The following is a 16,492-nucleotide window of genomic DNA, read 5'->3' as shown; positions in this document are numbered from 1 at the left end:
AATAACACATACGGGAAGTCAGCACTACAGATATGAGAGGGGGAGAGGGCAAGTCGATAGGGACTAATTTTAGCTGCAATTTCACAACACCATTTCAGTTATATAAAAGTGTTATAACTGATAGGGTCACTGGTGTTTAAAAATATTCCAATAGAGTGACAGAGAGTATGAACTATGTGTTCCATAATCACCGATCAGCAGAGGTGTGGACTCAAGGCACATGACTTGGACTCGAGTGAGACTCGAGTCACAAATTTGTTGACTTGAGACTCGACTTGATAGAAAATAAAATTTGAGACTTGACTCGGACTTGGAGACTCAAGACTTGGGACTCGACTTTAACTGCCTAGAAGGCCAGCATCCTGGAATTGCCTCTTCACTGTTGACGTTGAGACTGGTGTTTTGCGGGTACTATTTAATGAAGCTGCCAGTTGAGGACTTGTGAGGCATCTAGGGTCACATGTGCCGAATACAACAAGTGTAGACTTTACCGTGAAATGCTTACTTACAAGCCCTTAACCAACAGTGCAGTTCAAGAAGAAGAAAATATTTACCAAGTAGGCTAAAATAAAAAGTAATAATAAAAAAGATCACAATAAGAATAACAATAATGAGGCTATATACAGGGGGCACCAGTACCGAGTCAGTGTCCAGCGGTACGAGTAGCAGCAGTGTACAAGAGGAGGGGGTCAATGTAAATAGTCCGGCTGGCAATTTATATGAATTGTTCAGCAGTCTGATGGCTTGGGGGTAGAAGCTGTTGAGGAGCCTTTTGGTCCTAGACTTGGCGCTCCGGTACCGCTTGCCGTGTGGTAGGAGAGAAAACAGTCTATAACTTGGGTGACTGGAGTCTCTGACAATTTTATGGGCTTTCCTCTGACACTGCCTCTTATATAGATCCTGGATGGCAGGAAGCTTGGCCCCAGTGATGTACTGGGCTGTTCGCACAACAGCAGTTGCCATACCTGGCGGTGATGCAACCAGTCAGGATGCTCTCGATGGTGCAGCTGTAGAACCTTTTGAGGATCTGGGGGCCCATGCCAAATCTTTTCAGTCTCCTGAGGGGGAAAGGTTTTGTCATGCCCTCTTCACGACTGTCTTGGTATGTTTGGACCATGATAGTTCGTTGGTGATGTGGACACCAAGGAACTTAAAAATGTCGACCCACTGCACTACAGCCCCGTCAATGTTAATGGAGGCCTGTTCGGCACGCCTTTTCCTATAGTCCATGATCAGCTCCTTTGTCTTTCTCACGTTGAGGGAGAGGTTGTTGTCCTGGCACCACACTGCCAGTTCTCTGACCTCCTCCCTATAGGCCATCTCATCGTTGTCGTCAGCAAACTTAATGATGGTGTTGGATTCGTGTTTGGCCACGCAGTCGTGGGTGAACAGGGAATACAGAAGGGGACTAAGTACACACCACTGAGGTGTTAAGGATCAGCGTGGCAGATGTATTTTTGCCTACTCTTACCACCTGGGGGCGGCCCGTCAGGAAGTCCAGGATCCAGTTGCAGAGGGCGGTGTTTAGTCCCAGAGTCCTTAGCTTAGTGATGAGCTTCATGGGCACTATGGTGTTGAACGCTGAGCTGTAGTTGATGAACAGCATTCTCACATAGGTGTTCCTTTTGTCCAGGTGAGAAAGGGCAGTGTGGAGTGTGATTGAGATTGTGTCATCTGTGGATCTGTTGGGGCGGTATGCGAATTGGAGTGGGTCTAGGGTGTCCGGGAGGATGCTGTTGATGTGAGCCATGACCAGCCTTTTAACCTCTCTGGGCTAGGCGGGACGAATTCGTCCCACCTACGCAACAGCCAGTCTAATCCAGTGGCGCGATTTTCAAATACCTTAGAAATGCTATTACTTCAATTTCTCAAACATATGAGTATTTTACAGCTATTTAACTTCTTTGGGCTAGGGGCAGTATTTTCACATCCGGATAAAAAACGTACCCGATTTAATCTGGTTACGACTCCTGCCCAGTAACCTTAATATGCATATAATTATTGGCTTTGGATAGAAAACACCCTAAAGTTTCTAAAACTGTTTGAATGGTGTCTGTGAGTATAACAGAACTCCTATGGCAGGCAAAAACCTGAGAAGGTTTCATGCAGGAAGTGGCCTGTCTGACAAGGTGTTGTTGTTCTTGCTTCTGTGTATTGAAGAGTCAGGATCTTAGCTGTAACGTGACATTTCCTAGGGCTCCAATAGGCTCTCAGAGCCCGGGAAAAACCTGAACGATGACGAGGCAGCCTCAGGCTGAAACACATTATCGCCTTTTCCAAGTGGCCCATCAGAGGACAATGGAATTAGGTGCGTGCCCGATTCGACCCCGTGCAGTATTTTCCTTCGGCTGTTTAGCTAATTGCAGATTCACGGTCGGAATATTATCGCTTTTTTACGAGAATAATGGCATAAAAATTGATTTTAAACAGCGGTTGACATGCTTCGAAGTACGGTAATGGAATATTTCGAATTTTTTTGTCACGAAATGCGCCATGTGCGCGACCGTTATTTACCATTTCGGATAGTGTCTAGAACTCACGAACAAAACGACGCTGTTTGGATATACAGTGGGGCAAAAAAGTATTTAGTCAGCCACCAATTGTGCAAGTTCTCCCACTTAAAAAGATGAGAGAGGCCTGTAATTTTCATCATATGTACACGTCAACTATGACAGACAAAATGAGAGAAAAAAATCCAGAAAATCACATTGTAGGATTTTTAATGAATTTATTTGCAAATTATGGTGGAAAATAAGTATTTGGTCACCTACAAACAAGCAATATTTCTGGCTCTCACAGACCTGTAACTTCTTCTTTAAGAGGCTCCTCTGTCCTCCACTCATTACCTGTATTAATGGCACCTGTTTGAACTTGTTATCAGTATAAAAGACACCTGTCCACAACCTCAAACAGTCACACTCCAAACTCCACTATGGCCAAGACCAAAGAGCTGACAAAGGACACCAGAAACAAAATTGTAGACCTGCACCAGGCTGGGAAGACTGAATCTGCAATAGGTAAGCAGCTTGGTTTGAAGAAATCAACTGTGGGAGCAATTATTAGGAAATGGAAGACATACAAGACCACTGATAATCTCCCTTGATCTGGGGCTCCACGCAAGATCTCACCCCGTGGGGTCAAAATGATCACAAGAACGGTGAGCAAAAATCCCAGAACCACACGGGGGGACCTAGTGAATGACCTGCAGAGAGCTGGGACCAAAGTAACAAAGCCTACCATCAGTAACACACTACGCCGCCAGGGACTCAAATTCTGCAGTGCTAGACGTGTCCCCCTGCTTAAGCCAGTACATGTCCAAGCCCGTCTGAAGTTTGCTAGAGAGCATTTGGATGATCCAGAAGAGGATTGGGAGAATGTCATATGGTCAGATGAAACCAAAATATAACTTTTTGGTAAAAACTCAACTCGTCGTGTTTGGAGGACAAAGAATGCTGAGTTGCATCCAAAGAACACCATACCTACTGTGAAGCATGGGGGTGGAAACATCATGCTTTAGGGCTGTTTTTCTGCAAAGGGACCAGGACGACTGATCCGTGTAAAGGAAAGAATGAATGGGGCCATGTATCGTGAGATTTTGAGTGAAAACCTCCTTCCATCAGCAAGGGCATTGAAGATGAAACGTGGCTGGGTCTTTCAGCATGACAATGATCCTAAACACACCGCCCGGGCAATGAAGGAGTGGCTTCGTAAGAAGCATTTCAAGGTCCTGGAGTGGCCTAGCCAGTCTCCAGATCTCAACCCCATAGAAAATCTTTGGAGGGAGTTGAAAGTCCGTGTTGCCCAGCGACAGCCCCAAAACATCACTGCTCTAGAGGAGATCTGTATGGAGGAATGGGCCAAAATACCAGCAACAGTGTGTGAAAACCTTGTGAAGACTTACAGAAAACGTTTGACCTCTGTCATTGCCAACAAAGGGTATATAACAAAGTATTGAGAAACTTTTGTTATTGACCAAATACTTATTTTCCACCATAATTTGCAAATAAATTCATAAAAAATCCTACAACGTGATTTTCAGGAATTTTTTTTCTCATTTTGTCTGTCATAGTTGAAGTGTACCATTGATGAAAATTACAGGCCTCTCTCATCTTTTTAAGTGGGAGAACTTGCACAATTGATGGCTGACTAAATACTTTTTTGCCCCACTGTAACGATGGATTATTTGGGTCCAAACCAACATTTGTTATTGAAGTAGAAGTCCTGGGAGTGCATTCTGACGAAGAACAGGAACGGTAAGACCATTTTTGTTATAGTAAATGGGATTTTGGTGAAGGCTAAACTTGCCGGGTGTCTAAATAGCTAGCCCTGTGATGCCAGGCTATCTACTCAGAATATTGCAAAATGTGCTTCATCCGAAAAGCTATTTTAAAATCGGACATATCGAGTGCATAGAGGAGTAATGTATCTATAATTCTTAAAATAATTGTTATGCTTTTTGTGAACGTTTATCGTGAGTAATTTAGTAAATTGTTAGTAAATTCCCCGGAAGTTTGCGGGGGTATGCTTTTTCTGAACGTCACATGCTAATGTAAAAAGCTGGTTTTTGATATAAATATGAACTTGATTGAACAAAAAATGCATGTTTTGTATAACATAATGTCCTAGGTGTGTCATCTGATGAAGATCATCAAAGGTTAGTGCTGCATTTAGCTGTCTTCTGGGTTTTTGTGACATTATATGCTAGCTTGAAAAATGGGTGTCTGATTATTTCTGGCTGTGTACTCTGCTCACATAATCTAATGTTTTGCTTTCGTTGTAAAGCCTTTTTGAAATCGGACAGTGTGGTTAGATTAAAGAGAGTCTTGTCTTTAAATAGCTGTAAAATAGTCATATGTTTGAGAAATTGAAGTAATAGCATTTCAAAGGTTTTGAAAATCGCGCCACAGGATTCAACTGGCTGTTACGTAGGTGGGACGAATTCGTCCCGCCGGTCCCATAGAGGTTAAAGACAAGACTCTCGTTAATCTAACCACACTGTCCGATTTCAAAAAGGCTTTACAACGAAAGCAAAACATTAGATTATGTCAGCAGAGTACCCAGCCAGAAATAATCAGACACCCATTTTTCAAGCTAGCATATAATGTCACAAAAACCCAAACCACAGCTAAATGCAGCACTAACCTTTGATGATCTTCATCAGATGACAACCCTAGGACATTATGTTATACAATACATGCATGTTTTGCTCAATCAAGTTCATATTTATATCAAAAACCAGCTTTTTACATTGGCATGTGACGTTCAGAACTAGCATACCCCCCACAAACTTCCGGGGAATTTACTAACAATTTACTAAATTACTCACGATAAACGATCACAAAAAGCATAACAATTATTTTAAGAATTATAGATACAGAACTCCTCTATGCACTCGATATGTCCGATTTTAAAATAGCTTTTGGTGAAAGCACATTTTGCAATATTCTAAGTACATAGCCCAGCCATCACGGGCTAGCTATTTAGACACCCGGCAAGTTTAGCCTTCACCAAAATCAGATTTACTATTACAAAAGTTTGATTACCTTTTGTTGTCTTCGTCAGAATGCACTCCCAGGACTGCTACTTCAATAACAAATGTTGGTTTGGTCCAAAATAATCCATCGTTATATCCGAATAGCGGCGTTTTGTTCGTGCGTTCCAGAAACTATCCGAAATGGTAAATCAGGGTCGTGCGCATGGCGCAATTCGTGACAAAAAAAATCTAAATATTCCATTACCGTACTTCGAAGCATGTCAACCGCTGTTTAAAATCCATTTTTATGCCATTTTTCTCGTAAAAAAGCAATAATATTCCGACCGGGAATCTCCATTTAGTTAAACAGAGGAAAGAAAACAAAGCTTTCGGTCGACGCTGGCACGACCCTGAGTCTCACAGTACTGTAACCAGCCACTACCCAAACGCGCTACTTTTTTTCAGCCAGAGCCTGCAAAGCCACAATTCAGCATTTTTCCGCCTTCTGAGAGCCTATGGCAGCCGTAGGAAGTGTCACGTTACAGCTAAGATCCTCACTCTTCAATAAACAGAGACAAGAAGAACGACACCTTGTCAGACAGGCCACTTCCTGCATGAAATCTTCTCAGGTTTTTGCCTGCCATATGAGTTCTGTTATACTCACAGACACCATTCAAACAGTTTTAGAAACTTTAGGGTGTTTTCTATCCAAAGCCAATAATTATATGCATATTCTAGTTACTGGGCAGGAGTAGTAACCAGATTAAATCAGATACGTTTTTTATCCAGCCGTGTCAATACTGCCCCCTAGCCCTAACAGGTTAAAGCACTTCATGGCTACCGACGTGAGTGCCATGGGTCTGTAATCAATTAGGAAGGTTACCTTCGCTTCCTTGGGCACACAGACTATGGTGGTCTGCTTGAAACATGTAGGTATTACAGACTCGGTCAGGGAGAGGTTGAAAATGTCAGTGAAGACACTTGACAGTTGGTCCGTGCATGCTTTGAGTACACATCCTGGTAATCCGTCTGGCCCAGCGGCTTTGTGAATGTTGACCTGTTTAAAGGTTTTGTTCACATCGGCTACTGGGAACATTATCACACAGTCATCCAGAACAGCTGATGCTCTCGTGCATGCTTCAGTGTTGCTTGCCTCGAATCAAGCATAAAAGGTATTTTGCTCGTCTGGTATGCTCATGTCACTGGGAAGCTCACGTCTGGGTTTCCCTTTGTATTCCATAATAGTTTTCAAGCCCTGCCACATCGGACGAGCATCAGAGTCGGTGTAGTAGGATTCAATCTTAATCATGTATTGACACTTTGCTTGTTTGATGGTTCGTTTGAGGGCGTAGCGGGATTTCATATAAGCGTCCAGATTAGTCTCCCGCTCCTTGAAAGTTGCAGCTCTAGTCTTCAGCTCGATGCGGATGTTGCCTGTTATCCATGGCTTCTGGTTGGGGTATGTACGTACAGTCACTGTGGGGATGACGTCGTCGATGCACTTATTGATGAAGCCAATGACTGAGGTGGTGTATTCCTCAATGCCATTGGATGAATCCCAAAACATATTCCAGTCTGTGCTAGCAAAACAGTCCTGTAGTGCAGCTTCCGCGTCCTCTGACCAGCTCCGTATTGAGCGAGTCACTTATACTTCCTGCTTTAGTTTTTTCTTGAAATCAGGAATCAGGAGGATATGATTGGTTATCAGATTTGCCAAATGGAAGGCGGGGGAGAGCTTTCTATGCATCTCTGTGTGTGGAGTAAAGGTGGTCTAGGATTTTTTTCCCCTGGTTGCACATGTGACATGCTGGTAAAAATGTGGTAAAACTGATTTAAGTTTGCCTGCATTGAAGTCCCCGGCCACTAGGAGCGCCGCTTCTGGGTGAGCATTTTCTTATGGCCTTATAGAGTCGGTTGAGAGCAGTCTTGGTGACAGCTTCTCTTTGTGGTGGTAAATAGATGGCTACGAATAATAGAGATGAGAACTCTCTTGGTAGATAGTGTGGTCGACAACTTATCTTAAGGTACTCTACCTCAGGTGAGCAATACCTCGAGACTTCTTTAATATTAGACATCGCGCACCAGCTGTTATTGACAAAAACACACACCCCTACACCTCGTCTTACCAGAGGTAGCGTCTCTGTTCTGCCAGTGCATGGAAAATCCTGCCAGCTCTACATTGTCCGTTTCTTCATTCAGCCACATCTCAGTGAAACATAGGATTTTACCGTTTTTAATGTCCCGTTGGTAGAATAATCTTAATAATAGGTCATCAATTTTATTTTCTAACGATTGCACGTTAGCAAGGAGGATGGAGTTAGGAGTTTACTCGCTCGCCTCCGGCTTCTCAGAAGGATTCCCAATCTGCGTCCCCTTTTCCAGCGTCTTTTCTTCACGCAAAATATGTAGATCTGGGCCAGTTCCAGTGAAAGCAGGATATACTTCTCGTTGGACTCATTAAAGGAAAAAGTTTCTTCCAGTCCGTGGTGAGTAATCGCTTTTCTGATGTCCAGAAGTTATTTTCGGTCGTAAGAGACGGTAGCAGCAACATTATGCACACAATAAGTTAAAACATTCTCAAAGTTTGGGTGGTTACTGGCTATATGTCTAAAGATAGCTGTAACATCTCACTGCCTTCAGTATTGTGGGATGAAGATATATTCTGGTGAATTAATAACAGTATTTGTGAGGAAGAAAAGGGCTACCTAGTTGACAAGCATTCTGCGGGCAGGCAGCCCTACAAAGTGATAGTGTTTGGTCCAGACAGACCATGCTTTCCATCTGATCCTGCAACCTCCTGTGTACAGGTAGTTAGGCCATATGATTCTTCTTGCTTAGAGAAGTGACGGCATGATATCCCTACTTGATATTGGCTGCTAACATGAATCACTTTCAGCTCAAAATGCAGGTGTAAAAAAATAGTTTATTTCTGTATCTTAAGTTTTGAAAATGCATTGCCATTTCTGGCTGTATTGACAGGCTACATTTGCGCAGCCATTGTGTGCACATTCATGTGTGTGCGCGGGGCTCGCAAGCTTTGAACCACTGCTTTTTGGGGAAGGGGCGTCAAAAACTTTGAGAATCACTGAGCTAGCCAACAGATTTCTGATTTGCTATACAGCTATAGGATCGGGTGCAACACAAACATCAAATTGTAGGGAGAGCATTGCCAAAAAGAAATATGCAGCTACAAAAAATGTGTGATCAAGAATATCAACTGTTTACTTTGCAAACTCACCAGCAATGGAGCCTCAAGCAACAATTACTAACATAGGTCTACTGGTCTTTAGGTACAGTATGTCACAATTGCTTGAAATGCATCATTTACTTATGAAGCTTGCATTTGGAATTTGTTGTTAAAATGAATTATTACATAATCAAAATATGTTGTAGAAAAAATAATGAAAAGGGCTGTCTGGTAGCCTCAATAAATAGACAACTCATTGCATGTATAGCTTATTTCTTATACTTGAGACTTGACTTGAAAAAAACGAATGATTAGACTCGACTTGCTCTTAGAATGCATGACTTGGACTTGACTCGAGATTCGACCCATTCTACTTGGGACTCGACTTGAGACTCGAACCTTGTGACTCTAATAATAGTGTCTTGATTCCACCTCTGCCAGTCAGAAAGCAATCACCAGATTGCTTCTACCTGAGAATAACAACACCATCTGAGTTGTCTCTGTCATCATGCTCTGACATCGCTCCAGTTTGATCAGTGATAGATGCAAGGCAAGGCATCATGGAGAGCAAAGCGGGGTGGAGGAGCGAGGGCCTACATCACACATGAGATCCACATAGGAATACAGTGTTGACATTGACGGGTCTAAAGTAAAGGGCAGAGCGACGTGACAGGCATTTGGGACAGACAGACAGACAGACAGACAGACAGACAGACAGACAGACAGACAGACAGACGAATACAAAACACACAAGGCCCAGAATAGTGAATGCGTTATAGTGTCGCCAGGTCCTGCTTTCCAAGTCAGTTTAGGCTTTCATGCATTAAACATCTCCCCAGTGACTGGTGAACCCAAGACCTCTGTGCATACTCTGCCTGTGTTAGATTGCTGCTCTGCTCTCACTGCAGACTCACCAGCGGTTGTGCAAACACAGATTCCAGCTCAGCATTTTATCTTTAAGAGGGTAACAAGCGTTTATCTTGTTACTTGGAGAGCGACAGGATGCTTTGGGTGAATTGGGCTTAGGCTCTGATAGAGTGAGTGCTCATCTGTTGGTGGAGGAGAAGTAAACCTGCAGTTCTCTCTCTCTCTCTCTCTCTCTCTCTCTCTCTCTCTCTCTCTCTCTCTCTCTCTCGCAGCTGTTTCAGGCTGCTGTAATGTTTCCACCTGTACACTTTCACATTACGTTTTTTGAGGACAGTCCAAGTCTTTGTTTGAGTTACACAAACAGCTATTGTAAGGTTTAATTATCTTGATTAGAGGCTCTTTAAATGTAGTCGATGTCAGCCCCTGTGCAGTTTGGAAATGTGAGGGCTAGTTGTGAGGAGCTAGATGGTCAGGACAAGGCTTGTATCAATATTAAATACTGCTCCAATAACACGGCCGTCGGCCAACAGAGTTAAACTGGCCTCTGAAGGACCGTAATACAGAGGCCTTAGATTACCCCCTAGTCATTACACTGCCTGAGAAGACAAAAAACTTGATCAACAAGATAACTGGGTTTGGAGCACTTCATTATCTCGATTAGCTTACATCATTTGAAGGTAATCAAAGCTCTTTAAAAGAGCAAATTTGGGGACTCAAACAAACACATTTTCTGCCTGAAAATATCCATGAGACGTGCATGCTCCCCTGCTCCTCTCTCCCCCTCCCCTCTCTCCCCCTCCCCTCTCTCCCCCTCTGTGAACAAGCTACAGTATACCATGCTACTGTCCATTCCTCAGAGAATGAGTGCAGTGAGAAACCGCTAATTCTGCAGTAACCCTTTGGTTTACAATACAAATTCTGCTATTTGGGGGCACTGATCCATATATTCTGAGGTCATACAGAAGCTTTCTATTTTCCACAGAAAATTCAATTCTGAGGAGTCATCAAAACAAAGCATAGGTCTGACAGAGGGGAGGAAAGAGAGAGAGAGCTGAGTCGTCAATAATATCTGCACTGGGAGGATCTGCACAATCAGTGCAGATAGATATCTCCTCTAGTGGAATAAGTTGCTCCAATGTCTCTGTCATTTCTGTAGCCCAGCATTGGGAGCCTAATGGAACTTCCCCTCCCCTCCCCTGCTCCTCTCTCCCCCTCCCCTGCTTCCCTGTTCCCAGAGCCAACTCTCAGCAGCAGCGTCATGGTTACCAGGCTCTCATTCATGAGTTAGTCGCAGGCTAATGCCTCGATCACACTGAGAGCATCATTGCGCAAAATGGTACGCAGCATAATCTTGATATGTGTGCAACAAAAGTTCAACATTCCCCTTCTGCTACCATTTCTGTCAAGCCGTCTACGCATACGTTTGATAATTCCAACGCATGCACCACACAGAACGCACTGCAACTGCCTCTGCAACGCAATGCTGCAAGGCAAACAAAGTGTTCCATTGGATATGAATGTATTTCTGGTGTGCCAAAATGTAAGGACGCTGTGTGATCGAGGCATAAGACAAGTTGCTCACAGTGCAGCGCTTCATCCCTATCTTTGCTCACTTATGACACTTTGAGGTCAGTCAGGGCAAATGACTAAAAATGTCTCCAAAGCCTGCGGATGCCAGCCAGCTTGGCTTCAGGCCCAGACTCCTTTTTCCCCTCCTCGTGGCTGATAGCCGGCCTTGAACGTATACAGTATAGTACTTGTATCATCTCTCATGGATCACCTTCTCCTGAGCAATGGACACCGCCTCAGATAGACGTCCTGCCCACACTGGAGACTATTAGTTTAATGAAATGACAACAGACCAAAAAACGAAACACCACACAGCCACAGCCAGGAATAACTGCTGCTTGCTCGAATCTCGTCCTCTCGCGCCCCTGTGCCAAGGGTACATGTATTTATAAATGTGATGCCCCAGACTCCCCAACACTGTTGAGTGATGCTGGACGGACTGAGCACCAGGCTAAGCCAACAACACCCAGTCCACTGGACCAGAGCAGTCCTATAGGACATGAATGTGGCAGGAGAGGAGGATAGGGGTTAAGGAGAGGACAGGAGCTCCAACACCCTGCAACACCATGTCCTGCATTTATCAGGTGGCTCGTCAGCCTCTTATCGTGATTTACGGCCCAGAGCCCACATTCACAGAAGTGATAGAGTGAGGGAAGGATGAACAAGAGGAGGTAGAAAGCAGGAGAGGAAGAGAGGAGGGGGTGCTGAGCGCATGCAGAAAGAGCCAAAGGTCACACGGACCTAATTAGAATTCTTGCGGCACCTCGCTCTGTCCCTGCACCAGTCCTTTGAGGAGGCCGCTCCTTCTCGCCACCACATACCATATCAGAACATCCATGGTGTCACTCAATAAGCCTTGAGCCCGTTATACTGAACATATGTCTCTTTCCCTGTGTTAATGGTATGTGACTGAGGGAAACTTCTCACCCTGGGTGATGGATGCTCACAATTGGCTCCATAGATAGATGTGTACGCAAAGGAAAATCCGTCTGGAGATGGTTAAGTGAACAAGATGTTAACTTATTTTACCTTAATGATAGCAAGGGTTCTAATTATGATTCTCCAGGATAGACACCACTACTGCTTCAAATTATAGAACAAATAATACATGAATATTGTCATATGAAAGGGTTCTACTAACCTAACATATGGAATTGTTTTAAGACGGTCATACCATGGATCATTTAACTATTTGAATTAGAATTTTTGGATTAAAAAAAAATGTATTAAAAAAACATATTTACATTGGCCTTTACTACTGTAGCCCATAGAAACACATTGAATAACACATTCATAAATGGCAAAAAAAGGCCAGACAAAAAATAAATAATGAGGAATAAGGTTTTGAAGTGTCTGTCATATATCTAGGAGATATAAGAAAGCTCAGGAAATATTTTAGTTTTTTGGACACATATTTAACCCCTTTTTTGTTGGCACAAAACTACCTCCATACTTCAATTCATTTGTATGTGTTACCTTCAGACGAGTCCGTGACACTTGTGGGGGTCGTAGAGCAAAACGGAGAACACCATCATGTTTGTGAGAGTCTACAGACGTTTTTGTGAGAAGACTGATTTTTGGGATGTCTACTGGTCTGACAAACAGGACTGTAGCACTGCAACTTTCCACCACAGGTGAAAAAGGACGACATAGGTGGATGCGGTGGATTGAGAGGCAGCCCATACAAAAACCCAGATATCTCTATCTTAAACTGACGGATTTGATGGGGATTATTGTATTATGTTAATTAGATGCACAGGCTATAAAGTCATGAATACATTTCTGAAGTCAATAATATTAATATGGTCATTAGGTAGATGGTTTTAGCCAAGGTGACTGAAGGTGAACACACACACATACACATACACCAGTCTGACCCTAAGAGAGATAAGGTTCAACTAACATGACCTGCATGTTAACTAGCTGGCCACAAGGAACAGTATCATGAGATCTCCTCTAGAATGTCTTAATCAGAGTTAAAGAGCAACTGCCCCTAAAATCCAACTTCACGTTTATAAAACAGCCTACTGTATGTGGCATCGATATGAGTCTTAAACATTTATTTTACTATCAAAATGTATTACAAAGTGCAAATGGGATAATTTGGGTCATAAATTCAGTCTCATCCAAAATTACACAATGGACATGGGACAATATGTTCAAATTACAATAGCACCACATTTCAATAACTTAAAAACCTCCAACTATAATTTCTAGAAATTAACATACAGATATTGAAAGCCTTTAATGAGAGCTTAAAAGGTGTGCAACATGAAAATACTGTCTCATTTACATTGTGTCATTTATTGACAAGACCGACCCAGAGATAGGATATCCAAAGTCAAACCAATTTTGCTACGGTTGCACACCAGCCAGCTGAAGCCAATTGGCGAAATAATTTGGCTAACTCTTCCCACCTGCAAACACACAGGAGACACCCACATCAAACCACACAACGAAACCAACTCACTTTTGAATTCAGTCATGGCCTCTAGCATTTCTTATTGAACCAAATCTAAAACGAGGCCAAATCCGGAAGTTCAGCCGCCCTTTAACAAAGGAGCTCCAGTCCCTACGAGCTGCAGTATCTTTATCCCCATTATGCCCTTCATGATAAAGGACATCACTGCTTTTACAAGGAGCTCTGTCTCTAAAACCTCAATGTCATCCCACATTGTTCTCCAGTCGGTGACACTGGACAGATTAGAGCATGGCCAATTATTACTCTCCTCCCACTTCCGCCTCCACCTCGGCAATGGTCAATTAACCTGGACAAGAAATGCTCTCCCATTCTGCCTAACTGAGTGTCTTTACAGGGCTGCAGTAGCCTTCTTTTCAAATCATACAGACACACAGTTTCCATAGCACTTAATACAAAGAATTGTTCACGCTTGGCTAAGCTCCTGACACAGATGCATTGCTGCAATAGAAGCGGGGATGGGCTGCTTTTTATCACAGCCATGCCTACCACCTTACCCAGAGACCCTGTTTTCATTAAATAAATAGACACAATTAATTATTCACACACACACAGTAATATCATCTCAATGTCTCATTAGATTTGGGCTAGCGTTCTGGGCTGAATCGAACCTCAGTCCACAACATGAGAGAGACTGAGTTGGTTTCAGTGGTTGACTGAGGTGATGCACAGAGGCTGGCTGATAATGATGGCTTTACAAAAGGAGTTACAGCATAACTCTAATGCAGTTTACAAGGTCAAAGAGCCATCCATCAAAATCACTTTCACCCCGTGCAACAATCAAACAGCTGTCCATGCTGCACCGTTTCATCAACGGTTCATGTCAGATTGAAGTGATACCTATACCAATGGACTGGTTACACACACACATACACACACAAAAACTACATCAAAAGGTTAAAAAGGTGGGCATAGAATACCTTTACACTGCTCAATGGGAAATGTTTGAAAAATAATGATCACATACTGAACACTTTTAAACCACCTTAGCATTCCCTGCTGAGGACATTCCCGGGAACATTGCGTAGGAAAAACATGCCCGTTGGACATGGTCACAGACCCCATTGTCATGAAAGTTTTACAGGGACAACTCAAGATATTTTGTGCAGAGTGCACTCAACCAGGACAGCCTATAAGAGCAGACGATAGCACATCACAGCCCTGAAACCAGCCTCACTAATCCCCGACTCTGAGAGGACTGAGTGCTCCAACGGAATCAATGCAAATGATTTGCTCTAAATTCTTTACTAGTCTTCGATATTCCAGCGAAAGCTACTGCAAACAGATAATGGCCTCTCTCTCTCTCTCTCTATCCCTCTCTCTATCCCTCTCTCTATCCCTCTCTCTCCAGCTTCTTTCATTGAATGTGTGGAATCGGAAACACAACACAACACACGGCGCTGTGCTGTCACCCTCTGTAGTAAACGCCACACTGTTGGCTGCTGCACTCGTAAAACTCCTGCATTCCACTATAGGAGAATTAAAGCATCCTCTCGCATCAGGCAACTAGGCAGTAGCCTCAGCAGCATCTCACAGTGGTCTGACAGGGCTGGAAACCCATTGTTTTTTGATTACCTAGCCCTCAGAATGAGGGCAAACAAATGCACTGCAGTGACATTAGTGATATAGAACACAAGCAGGCTGTGATGGGAAAGAGGTCGCAGGCAGTGCAGGCTGGAGGTATCTGAGGTATCTCTCTCTTAGGGAGCATAGCAACCATACTATATGGTTTTAATTCGCGTACACACTTTGATCTGACATGCGGCTAAATGGATGATGGCGAGGTGATGAATAACGGAAGGTAATGACAGCACGGCATCGCATTCAAAGGCAGATCGAACGGCTCATCTGCAGCCCAAGGGTACCCTATAACCACAGCGTTAGGCTTGCATCAGAGCTATACTTTCTCTCCCTCCTTCTCTCTCTGCTCCGTCCGTGTCTCCTTACTTTTTCTCAGTCTAGCATGAGTCTTACCTTTAGGTGGCCACAGGAGCATCTGGCAGGCTCCCGTCGAGGCATTTCATGGCTGCTACTCTCCCATGGACTCCCCTCTCCTTCCCTTGCTTTGTTCAGCAGCCCTCCTGCCTCCCAGCTCTTCTCTTCTCCTTTTCACCGCTCTAGTCCTATGTGCTTGAGTGTGTGAGTGTTTCCTCCCCCGACCACCCCCCCACCCTCTTGCTCTTCTCTTACTTCCTCACCCTCTTGCTCTTCTCTTACTTCCACGCAGAGCTCGTCTCTTAGGATTTATCCTTTACGTGTGTGTGTCTGTGCCACATGGCACGTTTCACACTGCAGGCAAAGAGGAATGAGCTGGGAAGAGAAAAACACTGTGAGAGGCAGAGAATAGGGAGGTACCTAGTCAGTTATCCAACTGAAATGTGTCTTGCGCATTTAACCCAACTCTTCTGAATCAGAAAGGTGTGGGGGGCTGCCTTAATCAAAATCCACAGCGCCCAGGGAACAGTTGGTTAACTGCCTTGCTCAGGGGCAGAACGACAGATTTTTACCATGTCAGCTCAGGGATTGGATCCAGCAACCTTCTGATTACTGGCCCAATGCTCCAGCCACTTGCCACCCAGTGAGTATAGGGAGAGAGAGAGTATAGGGAGAGAGAGAGAGAGAGTATAGGGAGAGAGAGATAGTGAGGTAGGGAGAGAGTATAGGGAGGTAGAGAGAGAATATATGGAGAGAGAGGATAGGGAGAGAGAGAGAGAGAGAGAGAATAGAGGTAGAGTGAGAGTGAGGTAGAAAGAGGGGTAGAGAGAGATTATAGGGAGAGAGAGTGACATGGAGAGAGAGTGAGGGAAAGAGAGAGTGGGGAAGAGAGAGAGAGGTAGAGAGAGAGTATTGAACACTGAATGAAATGAAAAAGGTACTAACCACATTTGGCTATAACTTATTAACGAAGGTGCAATCT

At 43.8% G+C, this 16,492-nt stretch overlaps 1 protein-coding gene across 1 annotated transcript in view; it reads right to left on the bottom strand.

Moving 5' to 3' along the window:
• Positions 1-15,918, bottom strand: part of kcnj5 (potassium inwardly rectifying channel subfamily J member 5) — a 37,790-nt gene extending 21,872 nt beyond the window's left edge. Inside the window, exon 1 of the mRNA XM_014162812.2 lies at positions 15,550-15,918. Coding sequence (XP_014018287.2) covers positions 15,550-15,571 — 22 coding nt within the window. The 5' untranslated portion in view covers positions 15,572-15,918. The remainder of the gene's footprint in view (positions 1-15,549) is intronic.
• Between the last annotated feature and the right edge of the window lie 574 nt (positions 15,919-16,492).

This window comes from Salmo salar, chromosome ssa20 (genome assembly GCF_905237065.1).
Source record: "Salmo salar chromosome ssa20, Ssal_v3.1, whole genome shotgun sequence".
NCBI classification, from domain to species: Eukaryota; Metazoa; Chordata; class Actinopteri; order Salmoniformes; family Salmonidae; genus Salmo; species Salmo salar.
Note: the sequence above shows the minus strand (reverse complement) of the source record. Positions and strands in the feature narration are given on the sequence as shown.